Below are 17,217 nucleotides of genomic sequence, written 5' to 3'. Positions count from 1 at the left end.
AAATTTTTTTTTTAGAAAAATTAAAACATGCAATTGACACCAAACTTAAAAATTGACACTAGACTCAAACAAGAAACACAAAATATTTTTTTTGGTTTTTATGATTTTATTAAATTTTTTTGTTGTATTTTTTTTTCGAGAATTATTTAGGAAAAAGAAAATAAGAAATTTAAAATTTTTTTATAGGAATTCCAGGAAGCATGCAACGTTAGTCTGCTTTAGTCTAAAAAGATTAGACATGGCTACCCAAGCTTCAGCAAGACATCACATACAACAGCCAAATTGATGGGAATAAAAAAGGCTCTTGTGATGATGAAAGTATCATCTGAAACTCTAGAATTCATTCTTAAAAATTTTGAAGAATTTTTCGAAAACAGAAGGAAAGTTTTGAAAGATTTTTTTTGAAAATAAAACGAAAAGAAAGTTACCTAATATGAGCAACAAGATGAACCGTCAGTTGTCCAAACTGGAACAATCCCCAGCAACGGCGCCAAAAACTTGGTACACGAAATCGTGATTCACACTTTTCACAACTCCGTGCAGCTGACCAGCAAGTGCACTGGGTCATCCAAGTAATACCTTACGTGAGTAAGGGTCAATCCCACGGAGATTGTCGGCTTGAAGCAAGCTATGGTCATCTTGTAAATCTCAGTCAGGCGGATTCAAATGGTTATGAAGCTTTGATAATTAAAAGATAAATAAACATAAAATAAAGATAGAGATACTTATGTAATTCATTGGTGGAAATTTCAGATAAGCGTATGGAGATGCATTATTCTTTCTGAATCTCTGCTTTCCTACTGTCTTCATTCAATCATTCATACTCCTTTCCATGGCAAGTTGTATGTTGGGGATCACCGTTGTCAATGGATACCTCCCGTCCTCTCAGTGAAAATGGTCCTCTACGGTTTCTGTACGACTAATCAACTGTTGGATTTCTCATCTCGGATGAAAAATACCAGGCACAGATACCGCATGGCTAATCAGCTGTCCGTTCTTGATCGTGTCGGAATAAGATCCAATGATCTTTTTGCACACTGTCACTGCACCCCACAGTCGCGAGTTTGAAGCTCGTCACACTCATCCCTTCCCAGATCCTACTCGAAATACCACAGACAAGGTTTAGACTTTCCGGATCTCAGGAATGCTGCCAATTGTTTCTAGCTTATACCACGAAGGTTCTAATCTCTGATTCAGATGCCCCATTGTCAGAGGAGAAACGATGTGAATCATTGATTAGAGACCCAAGAGATATGCATTCAAGCTTATTTTCATGTAGAACGGAAGTGTTTGTCAGGCACGCGTTCATAAGTGAGAATGGTGATGAGTGTCATTTGATGCACCACTATTTCGTGGTACATTTTATACTTAATTTAGGTGAATTTTTATCCACTTTTCCCACATTTATTCATGGAAATAGCATGGTTTCATAATTTTTTCCTAAATTGTGCTTAAGTGTAAAAACATGCTTTTTAGGCCCTTAAATTGTTAATTTTGATTCACCTTTGATTCCACTAGATGCCTTGATGTGTTTGCTAGTGATTTCAGGATGAAAAGGGCTAGGAATGGATGAAATGAGTGAAGAAAAAAGCATGTAAAGTGGAGAAATCATGTAAAACCAAGGATTTGGGATGCACTCAACTCATCGACGTGCACGCGCAGTAGATGATGTGTGGAAAACGATCCAACACAAAACTCACCGGCAAGTGTACCGGGTCGCATCAAGTAATAATAACTCACATGAGTGAGGTCGATCCCACAGGGATTGAAGGATTGAGCAATTTTAGTTTAGTGGGTGGTTTAGTCAAGCGAATCAAGTTTTGGTTGAGTGATTTGTGTTTAACAGAAATTAAATGACAGTAAATGTAAAGGGGGAAGGGAGAAATGCAGTAAAATAAAGAACAGAAGAGTAAAAGTGCAGAAACTTAAAGAGCAAGAAAGTAAATGACTGAAAATTAAAGTGCAAGAAACTTAAATTGCAGTAACTTAAATGGTAAGAAAGATAAATTGCTGAATGTAAAGGGGAATTGAGGAATGGGATTGCAGGATCTAAACAAGAAGAAGTAAATTGCAGTAAGAAGGTAGCAGAAATTGAATTGGATGCAAGCAGAAATTTAAACAGCAAGGAAATTAAAGTGCAGTAAGGTTCATAAAGGAACCAAAAGTGATCTCAGGATCCCAAGGGCTTAGGTAGCAGAGCCTAAAACCCAATTTCCTTCCCAGATCTGAATGAACTAAGCAATTGACAGAAAATTAAGGATGAAGCAGTAGAAGAACAGAATTTAAAGTGAATTATGCAGAAAGCAAATTTAAACAGAGCTAGAATGGGAATTGGGACAGAATTTCCCCAATTTCACACATCCACAACTCAGAAAACAGAAGAGTAGAATTGCCCAAGGGAATTGAGGAAGGAGATCAATCAACTCTCCCTTGATCCTCTGAAGTCTCGGTCAATTCTCTCCAGAACAATTCCAAGAGAGTCAAAGCTCCAAAGGAATGTGAAAATTCAAAAGCCAAGGTAAAAGTAAAAATTCAAAAGTGAGCATAAAAGTTGCTAAAAAGGTCCTAATTACATCAAACTAAGTCCTATTTATACACTTTCTATTCTTGGATAATGGGATTTGGATGGGCTTTTGGATTGGTGAAGAAATGAATTCAAATTTATTTTTAATTTGAATTTTGGCCCAAAAACCACTCCCAGGAGGCTGCCCTGCCCTTGTGAAGGGCAGGGCAGAAAATTGATGCTAGGCACAAGAAGTTGGTGCGGCCATGTTGCTTGTTGGTGTGAGTTGGTGCGCATGAGGAGGAAATTTGGTGCGCCAGAGGCTGCCCTGCCCGCGCCAAGGGCAGGGCGGGCAAGGTTGATGCGCCAGGATGAGCGTTGCGCGCGGATGGTGCTGCCAAGAAGAAAAGTTGATGCGCCAGGAAGGAATTTGGCGCGCCAGGATGCGCTGGTGCGTGGGAGGCTGCCCTGCCCGCGCCAAGGGCAGGGCAGAAACGGGTTGGTGCGCCAAGGAAGGAATGTGCGCGCGCGATGCTGCCAGGACGAGGAAATTGGTGCGCCAGGGAGCAAAGTTGGTGCGCCATTCAAATTTCTGCCCTGCCCGCGCCAAGGGCAGGGCAGGATCCTTTCCTTCACATCGTGGGTTCGATCCTGGGAGAGTGCAAACACGCTAATTATTTTCTTGGTTTCTTGGCACGCTAGTATGTCTCAAGGCTTGGCTTCTTCATGGTTCCTGGTTCGAACCTTGTGGCATGCATGGGTGTCATTTTCCTTTGAATTTCTTTCCTCATGGAGCCCGATCCTGCTCTCCACAAGGGCAGGGCAGAAATTGCTTCTCTTGGTTCCAAGGCATTATTTTGTGCTCTGCCCTTGGAGTGGGCAGGGCAGAGTTGCCTTGTCTTGGTTCGGTCACTTAGTGCTGCCCTCCTAGAGGGCATTCTGCCCTTGTGGAGGGCAAGGTTGCTTCCCCCATTAGTTGAGGCACGCTTCTCCCTTTTTTTGCCACGCTTCCCTTTTCTTTTGTCACGCTTCTTAGGCCACGCTTTTCATTTTCTTTTCTTTTCTTCACCTAAAATAAACCAAACAACCACTCAAAGTATCACTAAATTCAAGAGGCTTATAAATCAATTAAAATGCAATTAAAATAAGCTTAAACCTCATGATTTATCATTAATTTCATAGTGGTTGCTTGATTTAGAGAAGTTATGCATTTTTACTCCAAATCACTAACTTAGGATGCAAGAAAGTGCATAAATGCTAACAAAACAAGTGAAATTAGCTTGAAAAATGGGTATATGATGACTTGTCATCACAACACCAAACTTAAACCTTGCTTGTCCCCAAGCAAGCATCAAAACTAAGAGTAAATGATATGAATAAGAAAAGAACATAAATCCTTATTATGCAGATAGCAGAACTTCAATTTATGGGGCATTTATGCAGACAATGATACTCACTTATTGTTGCTGCTGCATAATACACATTTTGCATCAAAGGTTTGCTAAACTTGCTGTCATAAGACTCACCTTTTGATTACTCCCTTGGTAACTTTTTTTGGCTTATAATGCTTTAACAAGCTTTTTATTCTTTTAGAGGTTGGGTGTTAAATGTTGCAGCTTAGCCTTTGGCTTCATTTTCTTTTATTTTTCTCAACATCTTTCCACCACAGACACTTAGCTCACTAATTCTTCCTAGGATCATTGATGCCCAGCATCTCTTTGGATCACTAAGTGCTTTGTATCTAAGTTGCTCTTTATTGTGGATTTTCAATTGGCCATCCCAAATCAGTTGATCTAAGTGACCGGGTTTCAAAATACCCCTTAGAATTTACTCATCCAAGCAGATCTCAGTACAAGAACACCACAGGCATTTGTCCTAAGGTTCAAACCATTGGTGTCCAACCTTTATTCTTTGTTTTTCTTGCCATTTTGGCTTTTTCTTTCCCTTTTCTTTTCTGTTTTTGTTACCAAGGGTTGTTTCATTATAGATAGAAGTCTTTGTAACAGCAAGCTAACTCACAATTGAATGAGAATGATATTATGCAACACTTATTTCATGAGTTATGCATTTGATCATACACATGTGCCCCCACTAACTTCCATTCGTACTCATGCAACATTAGATTTTTTTACTTTTCAATTCAAACCAAACTCTTTTATTTAAGCATATGGGAAACAAGGCAATATTTAGAGCTAAGTGATGGATACAAGCATTATGCAGACTCATCATTTTTTTAGCTAATTATTAACTAATTAAAATGAAAAGCAATGAACAGGAAATGCATAAAGTAAGGAAAATGAATGGTGAAGGCATATCATGTTTCAGATATGCATCTCCTTATTAAAGACATGAAAGAGGAAGTATGAAAGAACTTTGCCACCTTCTAATGGTCATGGCTGCTACTTGATTCTCCCTTCTTCTTCTTTCTCTTCCCTGTCTTGGAGTAGTCTCGGGTCTCTTCACTAGGACACCTTCTACCCCAAACAGAATCTAAGAGTCCTTTGAGCCCATAAGTTTCCAATGTGCTAAAGGTTGACTCAGTGTATTGACGAGATTTTGCTTGTTGTTTGGCTAAGAATTCAGGGCATTGATCAAATGGCTTGCTCTCAGGATTGAGTGTTGGCAAATTGTGGGTCAAGTATTCCAACCTTGCTTGCATGTTTTCATCATACTCCATTCTTTGTGCATGTCTGACTTCACTTAAGGTATGATGAACATTCTTCCATTGATATAGGTTGTGACTATACTCCTCTGCCTTAGCTTGACTGAAATACAGCTTATCATATGATTCCTTGAATTCTTTGTATTGTTCTTTTTGCCCTTCAAGGATCTGTGCTTGAAATTCTTGCTGCTGAGTCAACATTTGTTGCTGCCATCTCTCTTGTTTCTCCTCCATTTGATGCTGCCAAGCTTCTCGTTCTTCCTTTTCTTTCAAGAATTGCTCCATAAATTCAAGATGGGGCTCTAGATATTTCTCTTGGCCCTCCTGATTTTGGCCTTGTGGCTCTAGATATTACACTTGGCCTTCTTGATTTCGGCCTTGCTGGATCTGCACGAGTTGATTCTGACCTTGTTGAGCCTGCATGAGTTGCTGAGTTAACTCTTCAATTGATCTTTGCAATTGGCTCATATCTGTGGCTTCATAAGCTTGATTTCGTCCTTCCTCTCTTTGTGATCTCCTTTGTTTAGGAGCTACTACCCCTTCTTGATCTTCTTCTTCATTGATTCCTTCCATGCTCTTCTTGGTAATCCATTTTCCTACCTTTACTTTTGTCATGTTCTCATCTTCAAAAATGACATTAGCTCTATTGCATAGCCTTTGGATGGTGCTTGGATGTCCAAGGCTTTTTGACTTGCTTGTGCTGTCTGCCATTTCTTGAATGCTGTCGGCTATGAGTTGTGCAACATTGATCTCACCCCCATGCAAGATGCAGTGTGTCATGAGAGCTCGTTTGATTGTGACCCAAGAGGCATTCCCAGTAGGAAGAATAGATCTCCTCACTATTTCAAACCATCCTTTAGCCACAGGAGTAAGATTGATTCTTCTTATGTGACTTGGAACCCCTTTTGAGTCTCTTTCCCAGTCTGTATTTTCCATGCATATTCCTTGCAGGATCTCGTCAGGGTTGTTTTCCCGTTGCAATCTATCCTCATAGCTAAGCTCTGGATAGGTGATGGTTCTCAACTTGAGAGCTCTTGTGATAGCAGCAGGACTAAAACTTACTTCAACCCCTCTGACATAGCTTGTGTAGGGAGCACTATTTTTGTTTTCTTTGGCAGCATTGGCATAGAACTCCCTAATCATCACTGCACTGATGTCAGTCAGAGGAGAACACAAGAGTTCCCACCTTCTTTCTCTTGTAATTTGCTTCATGATGGGGTATTCTCCTTCCCTCAAATCAAAGCCTTTCTCATAGATGACATTCTTCCCTTCTATGAACCTATGATATCTCCCTTCATGGAATTGGGACCTAAACTTTCTTGCATCAAATGATGGGGGTTCGGTTGCCATAGGTTCTTTTCCGGGCCTTCTTTTTGAGCTTGAGGGGGCCATTGAAGATTGAAGTGAAAAGTAAGAGGAAGTGGGAGTAGAAGAAATACGTGTTGTGTTTGGGGTGAACTTTGGTTCGGTTTTGATGTGTGAGGTAAGGAAGAAATATGTTGATTTCACATGAAAGTGGTTTAAAAGAGAGTGTGTAAGCCGTGTGGGTGCAACGGCTATTTATAGGCCATGTTTCCAAGCTTTTCAACAAAGCCACAATGAATGAGTGAAGAGGGGGCCGTGAGAGTTCATGAAGGGCTGAGATTGGTTTACTCTTTCAAGGAATGCATGAAATGGACGGCTTGCATGCATGGTTGAGGCTTGACGAGGATCCTCCTCCCATTGGTTGCATGTAGTTAAGTGTCCAAGGATGCATGCATGCAGATTTTGTTCCCCATGAACACGTTCTCCTAGGCACATGTGACCTTCCTCACATAAATCCTCTCTAGCCGTGACCTTCATTGCTTGAGCTTGTCCTAATTTTTTCTGCATGAATCAAAACAGCTAGCCTTAGCTCATTAATAAGGTTGTTGGGAATTAATTTGTATTAAAGAGAAAGGATTGTTTTGTTTTGCTTATTATTATAAGAATATATAATTTAATTTTTTTTTTGGTCAATTATGCCCCTTAATTAAAGATGTTGAAAGTTGGTGAACACCAAACTTATCTTTTATTAAGGGGATGGCCGAACAACTATCAACCATTCTTCACAATTGACATTTTCTTTAAAAAATTTTGATGCATGATCTTGTTTGTATGTTGTTGATTCCATAGATGGTAAATGATCTTCTGAATTTTATTGCCCTTGCAGACACCAAACTTAGTGTTTAGTCATATGCTTTATTCAAATGAATTATGCATACATTCTAAGAATGGCCCCCTTTCTTTTTTGAAAAGCTGAAATTTAGTGTACCTTAAGGGACACCAAACTTAGAATTCTGACTTATGCTCTTAAAATGTGCATTTACCAAATATGAAAGTTCAGAATCATACTTCAAGAAATCATAGCTTATTGAGTAATAAAAGAAACAGAAATCTTAAACCATGGGTTGCCTCCCATGAAGCGCTCTTTTATTGTCATTAGCTTGACATTGAACTCCCTTTAAGGTGGTTGAAATTGGTGGTGTCTCAATTTGTCACCCCTCACTGTCAGCTTTCTCTGAGTGCCTTGATGTTCAATTTCCATATGCTCAAGAGAAAGAATTTGGTTGACAGTGTAATAATCTTCTGCCCCCTGCTGTTGGTATACAAGTTGTACCTTGTCACCCTTAGAAAATCCTTCAGTTGGGATTTTCTTGTTCTTCCACCCTTTGTGAGCCTTTTTCTTATTCTTCACCTTTTTCTTGCTTGTTGATCTTCCTTTCTTGACAGTTGCTTGAGTTGTGATGCCTTCCTTTTTGCTGATCACCCCTGCTTCCTTGTGAATCCCCTTTTCTTCTTGTGTCTGTTTGTTTATCTGTTCTACTTCCTTTTCAGTTGATTGCTTTGGGGGGAGATCATCACTCATTTTGCTTTTTTCTTCATCCATTTGTAATTCTGGGAAAACTTTCAGGATGATGCTCTCCTCATGCATCCTAAGAGTTAATTCTCCTTGCTCTATGTCCACAATGGCTCTAGCAGTGGCCAAAAATGGTCGACCAAGTATTATGGAGTCATTTCCATTTTCTGAAGAATCCAGAATCACAAAATCTGCCGGATAGATGAACCTGTCAACCTTAACTAGAAGGTTCTCAATCAACCCCTTAGGATGGACTATTGATTGATCCACCAACTCCAAAGTCATCTCTGTTGGATTCACCTCTTCTATGCCAAGCCTTTTCACTAGAGGATATGGGATTAGATTTATGCTTGCTCCTAGATCGCACATCCCTTTGTTAATGAACAGGTTTCCGATAGTGCATGGCAAGAAGAAACCTCCAGGGTCCTCAAGCTTGGGAGGGAGTCCCTTTCTAATGAGTGCACTGCATTCCTCACTAAGCATCACTGTTTCCTTCTCATTCCAATCCCTTTTCTTGTTGATGAGCTCTTTCAAAAACTTAGCATACAGGGGCATTTGCTCCAAAGCCTCTGCCAAAGGTATGTTGATCTCCAACTTCTTGAAAGTTTCAAGAAATTTGTGGAAGTGCTGATCCTTTGTTTCCTTGTGAAATCTTTGTGGGTACTGCAGTGGTGGTGTTGAGCTCTTCACCACTTGATGCTGTTTTGGACTTGGTTCTTCCAAGATATTCTTTCCTCTTTCTGCTCTTCTTATTCTCCGAAGAGTCCTTGGATCAATTTCAGAAATGATAGGAGAGGATCTCCCTATACCTGACATACAAACACACAGCAACAAACGCACAAACCCAGAGAGTTAACAAAACTTCAATCTATTGCTAGAATGAGGTTTTGGTTGGTTAGTTTAAGCAAAAATTCAAACAGTTAGTGTGTTAGTAAGAATTAGAATGACAGAAAAGAAAAAGAGCTTAATCTAGACCTCCACTTCACTTAATCATTGTCAACCTATTTCAATCCCCGGCAACGGCGCCAAAAACTTGATGTGTGGAAAACGATCCAACACAAAACTCACCGGCAAGTGTACCGGGTCGCATCAAGTAATAATAACTCACATGAGTGAGGTCGATCCCACAGGGATTGAAGGATTGAGCAATTTTAGTTTAGTGGGTGGTTTAGTCAAGCGAATCAAGTTTTGGTTGAGTGATTTGTGTTTAACAGAAATTAAATGACAGTAAATGTAAAGGGGGAAGGGAGAAATGCAGTAAAATAAAGAACAGAAGAGTAAAAGTGCAGAAACTTAAAGAGCAAGAAAGTAAATGACTGAAAATTAAAGTGCAAGAAACTTAAATTGCAGTAACTTAAATGGTAAGAAAGATAAATTGCTGAATGTAAAGGGGAATTGAGGAATGGGATTGCAGGATCTAAACAAGAAGAAGTAAATTGCAGTAAGAAGGTAGCAGAAATTGAATTGGATGCAAGCAGAAATTTAAACAGCAAGGAAATTAAAGTGCAGTAAGGTTCATAAAGGAACCAAAAGTGATCTCAGGATCCCAAGGGCTTAGGTAGCAGAGCCTAAAACCCAATTTCCTTCCCAGATCTGAATGAACTAAGCAATTGACAGAAAATTAAGGATGAAGCAGTAGAAGAACAGAATTTAAAGTGAATTATGCAGAAAGCAAATTTAAACAGAGCTAGAATGGGAATTGGGACAGAATTTCCCCAATTTCACACATCCACAACTCAGAAAACAGAAGAGTAGAATTGCCCAAGGGAATTGATGAAGGAGATCAATCAACTCTCCCTTGATCCTCTGAAGTCTCGGTCAATTCTCTCCAGAACAATTCCAAGAGAGTCAAAGCTCCAAAGGAATGTGAAAATTCAAAAGCCAAGGTAAAAGTAAAAATTCAAAAGTGAGCATAAAAGTTGCTAAAAAGGTCCTACTTACATCAAACTAAGTCCTATTTATACACTTTCTATTCTTGGATAATGGGATTTGGATGGGCTTTTGGATTGGTGAAGAAATGAATTCAAATTTATTTTTAATTTGAATTTTGGCCCAAAAACCACTCCCAGGAGGCTGCCCTGCCGTTGTGAAGGGCAGGGCAGAAAATTGATGCTAGGCACAAGAAGTTGGTGCGGCCATGTTGCTTGTTGGTGCGAGTTGGTGCGCATGAGGAGGAAATTTGGTGCGCCAGAGGCTGCCCTGCCCGCGCCAAGGGCAGGGCGGGCAAGGTTGATGCGCCAGGATGAGCGTTGCGCGCGGATGGTGCTGCCAAGAAGAAAAGTTGATGCGCCAGGAAGGAATTTGGCGCGCCAGGATGCGCTGGTGCGTGGGAGGCTGCCCTGCCCGCGCCAAGGGCAGGGCAGAAACGGGTTGGTGCGCCAAGGAAGGAATGTGCGCGCGCGATGCTGCCAGGACGAGGAAATTGGTGCGCCAGGGAGCAAAGTTGGTGCGCCATTCAAATTTCTGCCCTGCCCGCGCCAAGGGCAGGGCAGGATCCTTTCCTTCACATCGTGGGTTCGATCCTGGGAGAGTGCAAACACGCTAATTATTTTTCTTGGTTTCTTGGCACGCTAGTATGTCTCAAGGCTTGGCTTCCTCATGGTTCCTGGTTCGAACCTTGTGGCATGCATGGGTGTCATTTTCCTTTGAATTTCTTTCCTCATGGAGCCCGATCCTGCTCTCCACAAGGGCAGGGCAGAAATTGCTTCTCTTGGTTCCAAGGCATTATTTTGTGCTCTGCCCTTGGAGTGGGCAGGGCAGAGTTGCCTTGTCTTGGTTCGGTCACTTAGTGCTGCCCTCCTAGAGGGCATTCTGCCCTTGTGGAGGGCAAGGTTGCTTCCCCCATTAGTTGAGGCACGCTTCTCCCTTTTTTTGCCACGCTTCCCTTTTCTTTTGTCACGCTTCTTAGGCCACGCTTTTCATTTTCTTTTCTTTTCTTCACCTAAAATAAACCAAACAACCACTCAAAGTATCACTAAATTCAAGAGGCTTATAAATCAATTAAAATGCAATTAAAATAAGCTTAAACCTCATGATTTATCATTAATTTCATAGTGGTTGCTTGATTTAGAGAAGTTATGCATTTTTACTCCAAATCACTAACTTAGGATGCAAGAAAGTGCATAAATGCTAACAAAACAAGTGAAATTAGCTTGAAAAATGGGTATATGATGACTTGTCATCAGTAGACGTGCACGCATGGAAAGTGAAAGTCGCATGGCCACGCGTACGTGTGATCTATGCGTATGCATGGACAGAAAATTGCCAAGCGACACGTACGCGTGACCCATGCGTACGCGTCGATGCTCGCACGTGACCCACTTAAAGTGAATCTGCTGGGGGCAATTTCTGGGCTTCCCAGGCCCAATCCAACTCATTTCTAATGCTATTAAACCCAGGAATTGAAGGGGGATGAAAAAAAAGGGAGTTACCGAGTAGTTTAGAAGTAGTTTTTGTTTGAGTTTTGTCATGCTTTAGGATAGGTTTCTATAGAGAGAAGCTCTCTCTTCTCTCTAGAATTAGGATTAGGTTTAGGTCAATTTCTTCTTAGATCTAGGCTTCAATTCTTGTTCTCATCTACTCCTCCTTCTCAATTTCTAGTTGCTACATCTTGTTTTTCTATTCTTTTGTTGTAATTTCCTTTATTTTGTTCACTTTATTGTTGATACACTCTTGTCCCTTTTGTTTTCTTTTAATGCAATTTGAGGTAATTCATTGATAAATGAATTTCTGCCGGTATAGAAATCATCAAGTAACCAATCGTAGTATAGTCTAAACCGACGCAAAATCCATTATCAAAGTAATTCTACAATCTATAATCGAGAGTATTAATCTCCCGAGTTGTTCTTCCCTAGGAATGCTACAAGGATGCATGCTATTGGTTAAGTGGTCTTTTGTGGCTTGAAGAGTGTGGCATAAAAGTGCTAATAAAAGAAAACAACAATCAATCAATATTAAAAGCCTTGGCCAAGGTTGAACATTGGAAGTTCCATCACTATAGCTTCCTTCAATTGTGATAACAAAGGAGTGTTGCTTCACTTAGTTAACCCCTAATCATAGAGAAAAGTCAAGTAAAAGTAACTAACTTGAGTCACAAGTCCTAGTCTTACCCTAGGGAAGTCTAGCTTTAGTGCACTCTAAGTCAATTAGCAATTCTCAATTCTTAATTAACAATTGACATCCATTATTCAAGTGTCTCCAATAACTCAACCACTAGGCCAAGTGAGGGGATGCTACTCCATATCTAAAGTTCGCATTTTCTCAAACATGTGGAGAGCAAGAATGAAAGACATAGTAAAATTGAGAAGAGATTTAGAATCAAAGTAATTTAACACAAGAGATTAACAACAATCAACAATGAACAACAATGAAAATGAGATCTTCAATGAATCAATAGAATCCAAAACAACAAAGTTAAATCTAAGATCTATGAGAATTGAACAATTACAAACACTAATTGAGATTAGAGAAGAGGATCTACAACATGAACAAAGTAAATTGAGAGTTGCAATAGATCTCACCAAGGAATGGTTGAGAATTGAGAAAATGAAGATGAATCCTAGAGAGAGGTTGGAGTCTCTCTCTCTACAAATGTAACTAACTAAAAATATCTAAAAAAACTTGTGGAATGAGTGTGTGGATGTGAATCTCCTTCAATCCTTGGTTCTTATGTGCAGTTTGGCGCCAAAGTTGGTTGCTGAAACCCTCCAAAATCGCCAGGCACGTGTTGCAATAACAGAATCACGTGCGGACTACGACGCGTGCGCGTCCATGGCTGATTCCGCAATGTGCGCACGAGCGCCTTGTGTGCGTGCGCGTGCTTGGCCGAGATCAATTCTTTGGCTTTTGTGCTTCTCTCCACTTGCATGCTTCCTTCCTTGCTCCTTTGATCCATGCCTAGCCTATTTCAACATGAGATTACTAGCAAACACATCAAGGCATCTTATGAAATCAAGGATGAATTAAAATTATCAAATTAAAGGCTTAAAAAACATGTTTTTACACTTAAGCACAAATACGGGAGAGATAACAAAACCATGCTAATTCATAGGCTAAATGCGAGAAAAGGTCATCAAAATACTCTAAATTCAATACAAGATAAACCCTAAAAATGGAATTTATCATTCATGCTAATTATGCTTTCTTTGATTGTTGTTGTTGATTGCTTGTATTAGGTAGTGTTAGATTTTATATTTCTTTGCAATTTAATTTTACTTTGCTTTTATGCCTTCCAAGTGTTTGACAAAATGCTTGGAAAGATGTTAGAGTAGATTTTTTCCCTCTTGGCCTTGGTTGAGTAATTAGAGACTCTTGAGTTATCAAACTCTTTTGTTTATTAATAATTGAAAGTTGCTAGTTAATTTGAATTTCACTAAAGCTAGTCTTTCCTTAAGAGTTGATTAGGACTTGAGGAATCAAATTGATTACTTCCACTTGTCTTTCCTTCATAGTTAGAGGTTGACTAAGTGGAGCAATGGGACAATTCTTGTTACAATTGAGGATGATAATGAGGATAGGACTTCTAATTCTCATTCCTTGCCAAGAGCTTTTCTACATTTGAGTTTCAGTTACTTTCTTGCCATTTATCTTTCATGTCTCTTATCACAAAACCCCAAAATACTTGTCCCATAACCAATAACAAGAACACTTCTCTGCAATTCCTTTGAGAGACGACCCGAGATTTGAATATTTCGGTTATTATTTTTATTGGGGTTTGTTACTTGTGACAACCAAATTTTGGCCTGAGAGAATTATTTGGTGGTTTAGAAACTATACTTGCAACGAGGTTTCATCTGTGAAATTCTTTACCGATAGACAATTTTCCTTCATCAGCAATGCACGGGAAATGTTTAGTACTGGAATTAACAAAATACATCATTTTTGCATAATATAGTGTGTGTTATAATCAAACAAAATTATACTTAAATATCCTAATGTCTGCCCTTAATTGAATTAAATTAACATATACAAATTTTCCAACATAAATGAAAAACTAAAAATCATTCCTTGCATATTCGTTACTAATGTAAAAAAGTTTTTTCATGTCATGTTATATAACAAAAACACAATTTCATATATTTACTAAACAATCAACAAAAAAATAGGTTCAACATTGGATAGAGTTACCTAATAACCTCCTATTAAACATTGAACTACCTAATAAAAAATATCAAGACTTCAACTTAAAAATGTCATCCACAATTTACTAATCAATAATACTAAATGATACAAATAGAGATTTCTCTACAAATAAAAAATTTAATGCTCCGAGTCATAGATTATGAAAAATCTTCCTATACACAACATTCAAGGTAGAACCATCACTTAGTAAGCCATTGTTCTTTATTCAAGGTAGTATCATTAATTAGAATATCTTTAGGGATGACTACCTCAGACTCACCATCTGTTGAATTACCTGCTAACCCATCGCCAATTTGAATTAACCATTGTGCAAACTCTTTGAGATCATTATCAACTTCAATAGTACCTCCAGCAGTAAGCCTCATGTTCTTTGAAAGCTTTAAGACTGTACAAAATTGCCATAGATAAGAAGAACTAATGGATGCTTGCACTATGTCTTGATGCGAGCCCATTGGTATTGCTGGAAGAATCTGCCTGAAGTCTCCACCAAGTAAAACAACTTTGCCGCCAAAGGGAAGGTCTGCGTTAAATGATGGTTCAAATCTAAGGATATCTTTCAAAAATCAAGAGCTTCATAACAATACTTGCTTAACATTGGAGCCTCATTCCATATAATAAGTTTTTCCTTACATATCAGCTTAGAAAGAGGAGTGCCTTGCTTTATGTTGCAAATAGAATCCTCATTTATGCTTAATGGTATCTTGAATCTTGAGTGAGCAGTACGACCATTAGGAAGTAATAAAGAAGCAATGCCACTTGAAGCAACATTGAGAACAATGTTCCCACCACTTCTTAAATAAGCAGAAAGAGTCCTCCATATAAATGTCTTCCCAGTTCCTCCATAACCACATAAAAAGAAAAACCCGACACGGTCATTATTTACAGAATCTATGATAATGTCAAATGCAGTACGTTGTTCATCTGTCATGGTGTTTAGCGACTGTATATATTGTTGTGTAAGTAAAGAACGATCAAAATTAAGTTCATCCAATACTAACCGATCCTCTAAAACATTTACATCATCTAATAACGGGTAAGGCATACACTCAAACTCTTTAAGAGACCTTCCATTACTTTGCATTCTGTCCTCAAGCTTTGCAAGTGTCAAATTCATGATCTTTTCAGCAGACAATTGAAGATCTGGCAAAAAAAAAAGGTTAATACATGACTACATATTTTAGACTCGTGCAAATATTACGTTAAAAATAAATTAAGCATACAAATCACTCATGTTTAAACTAAATACCTTCCAAATGATGAATCCTTCTTTGTTCAAATAAGATATCCTCAGACAATTCTTTATAGCATCTATCCCAGAGAAAATTAGGGCAAGCAATGTTATTGGATATTAGAAGCATGACAAAAAGGTCACGAACATAGTTAGCTGAAGCCCATGTACTTGCTTCAATAATAGCATCAATGAATTCTTTGTCATCTTGTAGAAGACCTAATGCATAACATGCTTCTTTGAAACTACTGTGTGCAACACCATCAACAATACATAAGTCTTCAAAGCTGGTGCAACCCTTTTGAATGTTTAGAAGAAGTCTTAGATAATAATCCTCACCATTGCCTCTAGGTACATGGGTCAATCTACCAATAGAAAAACCTTATTTTCTAGGAATCCACATCGAGATGTCATCCTTCCAAACAAATTTACGCGAAAATTCACAATAGGTCAAAGACCTGGCGAATAGAAAGAACTTATTAACAATAAACCATGATTGCAATTTTGTTAACTTCATGTCAGCGCGCTAATGACATCTTGAATATTCTCATAATCCTTAAAAGCAATAGGATTTTCATCTGGTAAGTGAAATGGAAGTCTGATAACCACAGGCTCTTTCACCTGTATATCATAGCCATATAATCTCGAAGCAGCTTCACATGCCGATATATATCTACAATCATAATAGTTTTTAATCTCATCTACAATAGGAGAAACATGACCATTATCTGAAGTCTGATAAAATAAAGCAGTTACACGATCATTGCCCTTGTGAACATACTTAAATAAATATTTGATTGCAGAAGTCTGGCAAGTATGTTCAACATTAATGTGCTAGCCATACCTTAACAACAAAGTTAGGTTATAAGGGAGAACAAAAGAGTTAGAAAGAATAACACTCTTTTTGTTACTGGTGCATCCGTTGTCTGGCTTACAATACTTTGGAAACCCAACTTCATCAATAACAGTATGTTCTCTGAATGGTTTGGGAAAATATTTGGAGAACATCCCATTTACCATGCAAGGGCTATTCTTGTTATGCTTCCCACATGGACCATGAACCATGAATTTCTCAACAGTAGCATATAATTTAGGTCTTATATGTTTATCTGGTATTTGGGCTGATATCAACTTTCAATATCATCAGGAGACCTTGGCCTTAAAAGAGGATGCATGAACAAAGGAATATGAGCATGAGGAAGGCCTCTCTTCTAAAATTCAATAGTACATACATCTAAAAATATAACAACAACGACTGGCTTAGTATAATAAGTAGTTATTTAAAAAACTTATAGTATAATTTATAATAAACTATTATGACTTACATGCTGAAATCTTTCCAAAAATGTCATCATACTTAAAATCCCTGATCAACTTATTTAGCTTAATCTTGAAAATCCTTGATGTAATATCAGGACGATCCTCTGCTTTAAGGCCAGTACCTCTTAGTAAACGCTTTATCTCATCCCACTCAAGATTGCATGTCATAGTGACAGAAAAACTTGGATAGCCAAAATGCTTGCAAATTGATCTTTGCAGTTATTGAACATGTATCTTGGTCCACCAGTAAAACTGCTTAGAAGAATTACCCTTTGACTGGTTGATACAGCATTAGCTTCACCCCTGACCAAGCATTCATGCAATAAGTTGTACTTTTCAACCCTCAATTTAGGTTGGTTAAAACGTATGTAACTAAGGCGCTCAGACTCCACCATAGTATATGCATCAAATAAGAACTGGTGGAATAACCTATGTGAACTAAACAAAATATTTGATTCAGTATATCTCATTTGGAGTCGAAATGA

General features: G+C 38.6%; 1 protein-coding gene across 1 annotated transcript; it reads right to left on the bottom strand.

The window, feature by feature from the left end:
• Positions 1-14,363: 14,363 nt before the first annotated feature.
• On the bottom strand, positions 14,364-16,900 carry LOC130980779 (uncharacterized). The gene is made up of 6 exons (XM_057904426.1): positions 16,738-16,900; positions 16,430-16,521; positions 15,947-16,147; positions 15,431-15,710; positions 14,815-15,324; positions 14,364-14,704 (listed from the first exon to the last, which is right to left on the bottom strand). The coding sequence occupies exons 1-6, from the start codon at positions 16,898-16,900 to the stop codon at positions 14,364-14,366; spliced, it is 1,587 nt and encodes a 528-aa protein (XP_057760409.1).
• Between the last annotated feature and the right edge of the window lie 317 nt (positions 16,901-17,217).

Source organism: Arachis stenosperma, chromosome 5 (genome assembly GCF_014773155.1).
Source record: "Arachis stenosperma cultivar V10309 chromosome 5, arast.V10309.gnm1.PFL2, whole genome shotgun sequence".
Classification (NCBI taxonomy): domain Eukaryota; kingdom Viridiplantae; phylum Streptophyta; class Magnoliopsida; order Fabales; family Fabaceae; genus Arachis; species Arachis stenosperma.
Note: the sequence above shows the minus strand (reverse complement) of the source record. Positions and strands in the feature narration are given on the sequence as shown.

Bases quoted from the DNA above. Each gene is read 5' to 3' on its own strand.
- LOC130980779 (XM_057904426.1), bottom strand. From the start codon at position 16,900: ATGACATGCAATCTTGAGTGGGATGAGATAAAGCGTTTACTAAGAGGT. The intron at 15,711-15,946 runs GTCATTAGCGCG...AACATTCAAAAG, and splicing joins ATTATGAGAATATTCAAGAT to GGTTGCACCAGCTTTGAAGA. The intron at 15,325-15,430 runs GTATTTAGTTTA...TTTTTTTGCCAG, and splicing joins AAGGATTCATCATTTGGAAG to ATCTTCAATTGTCTGCTGAA.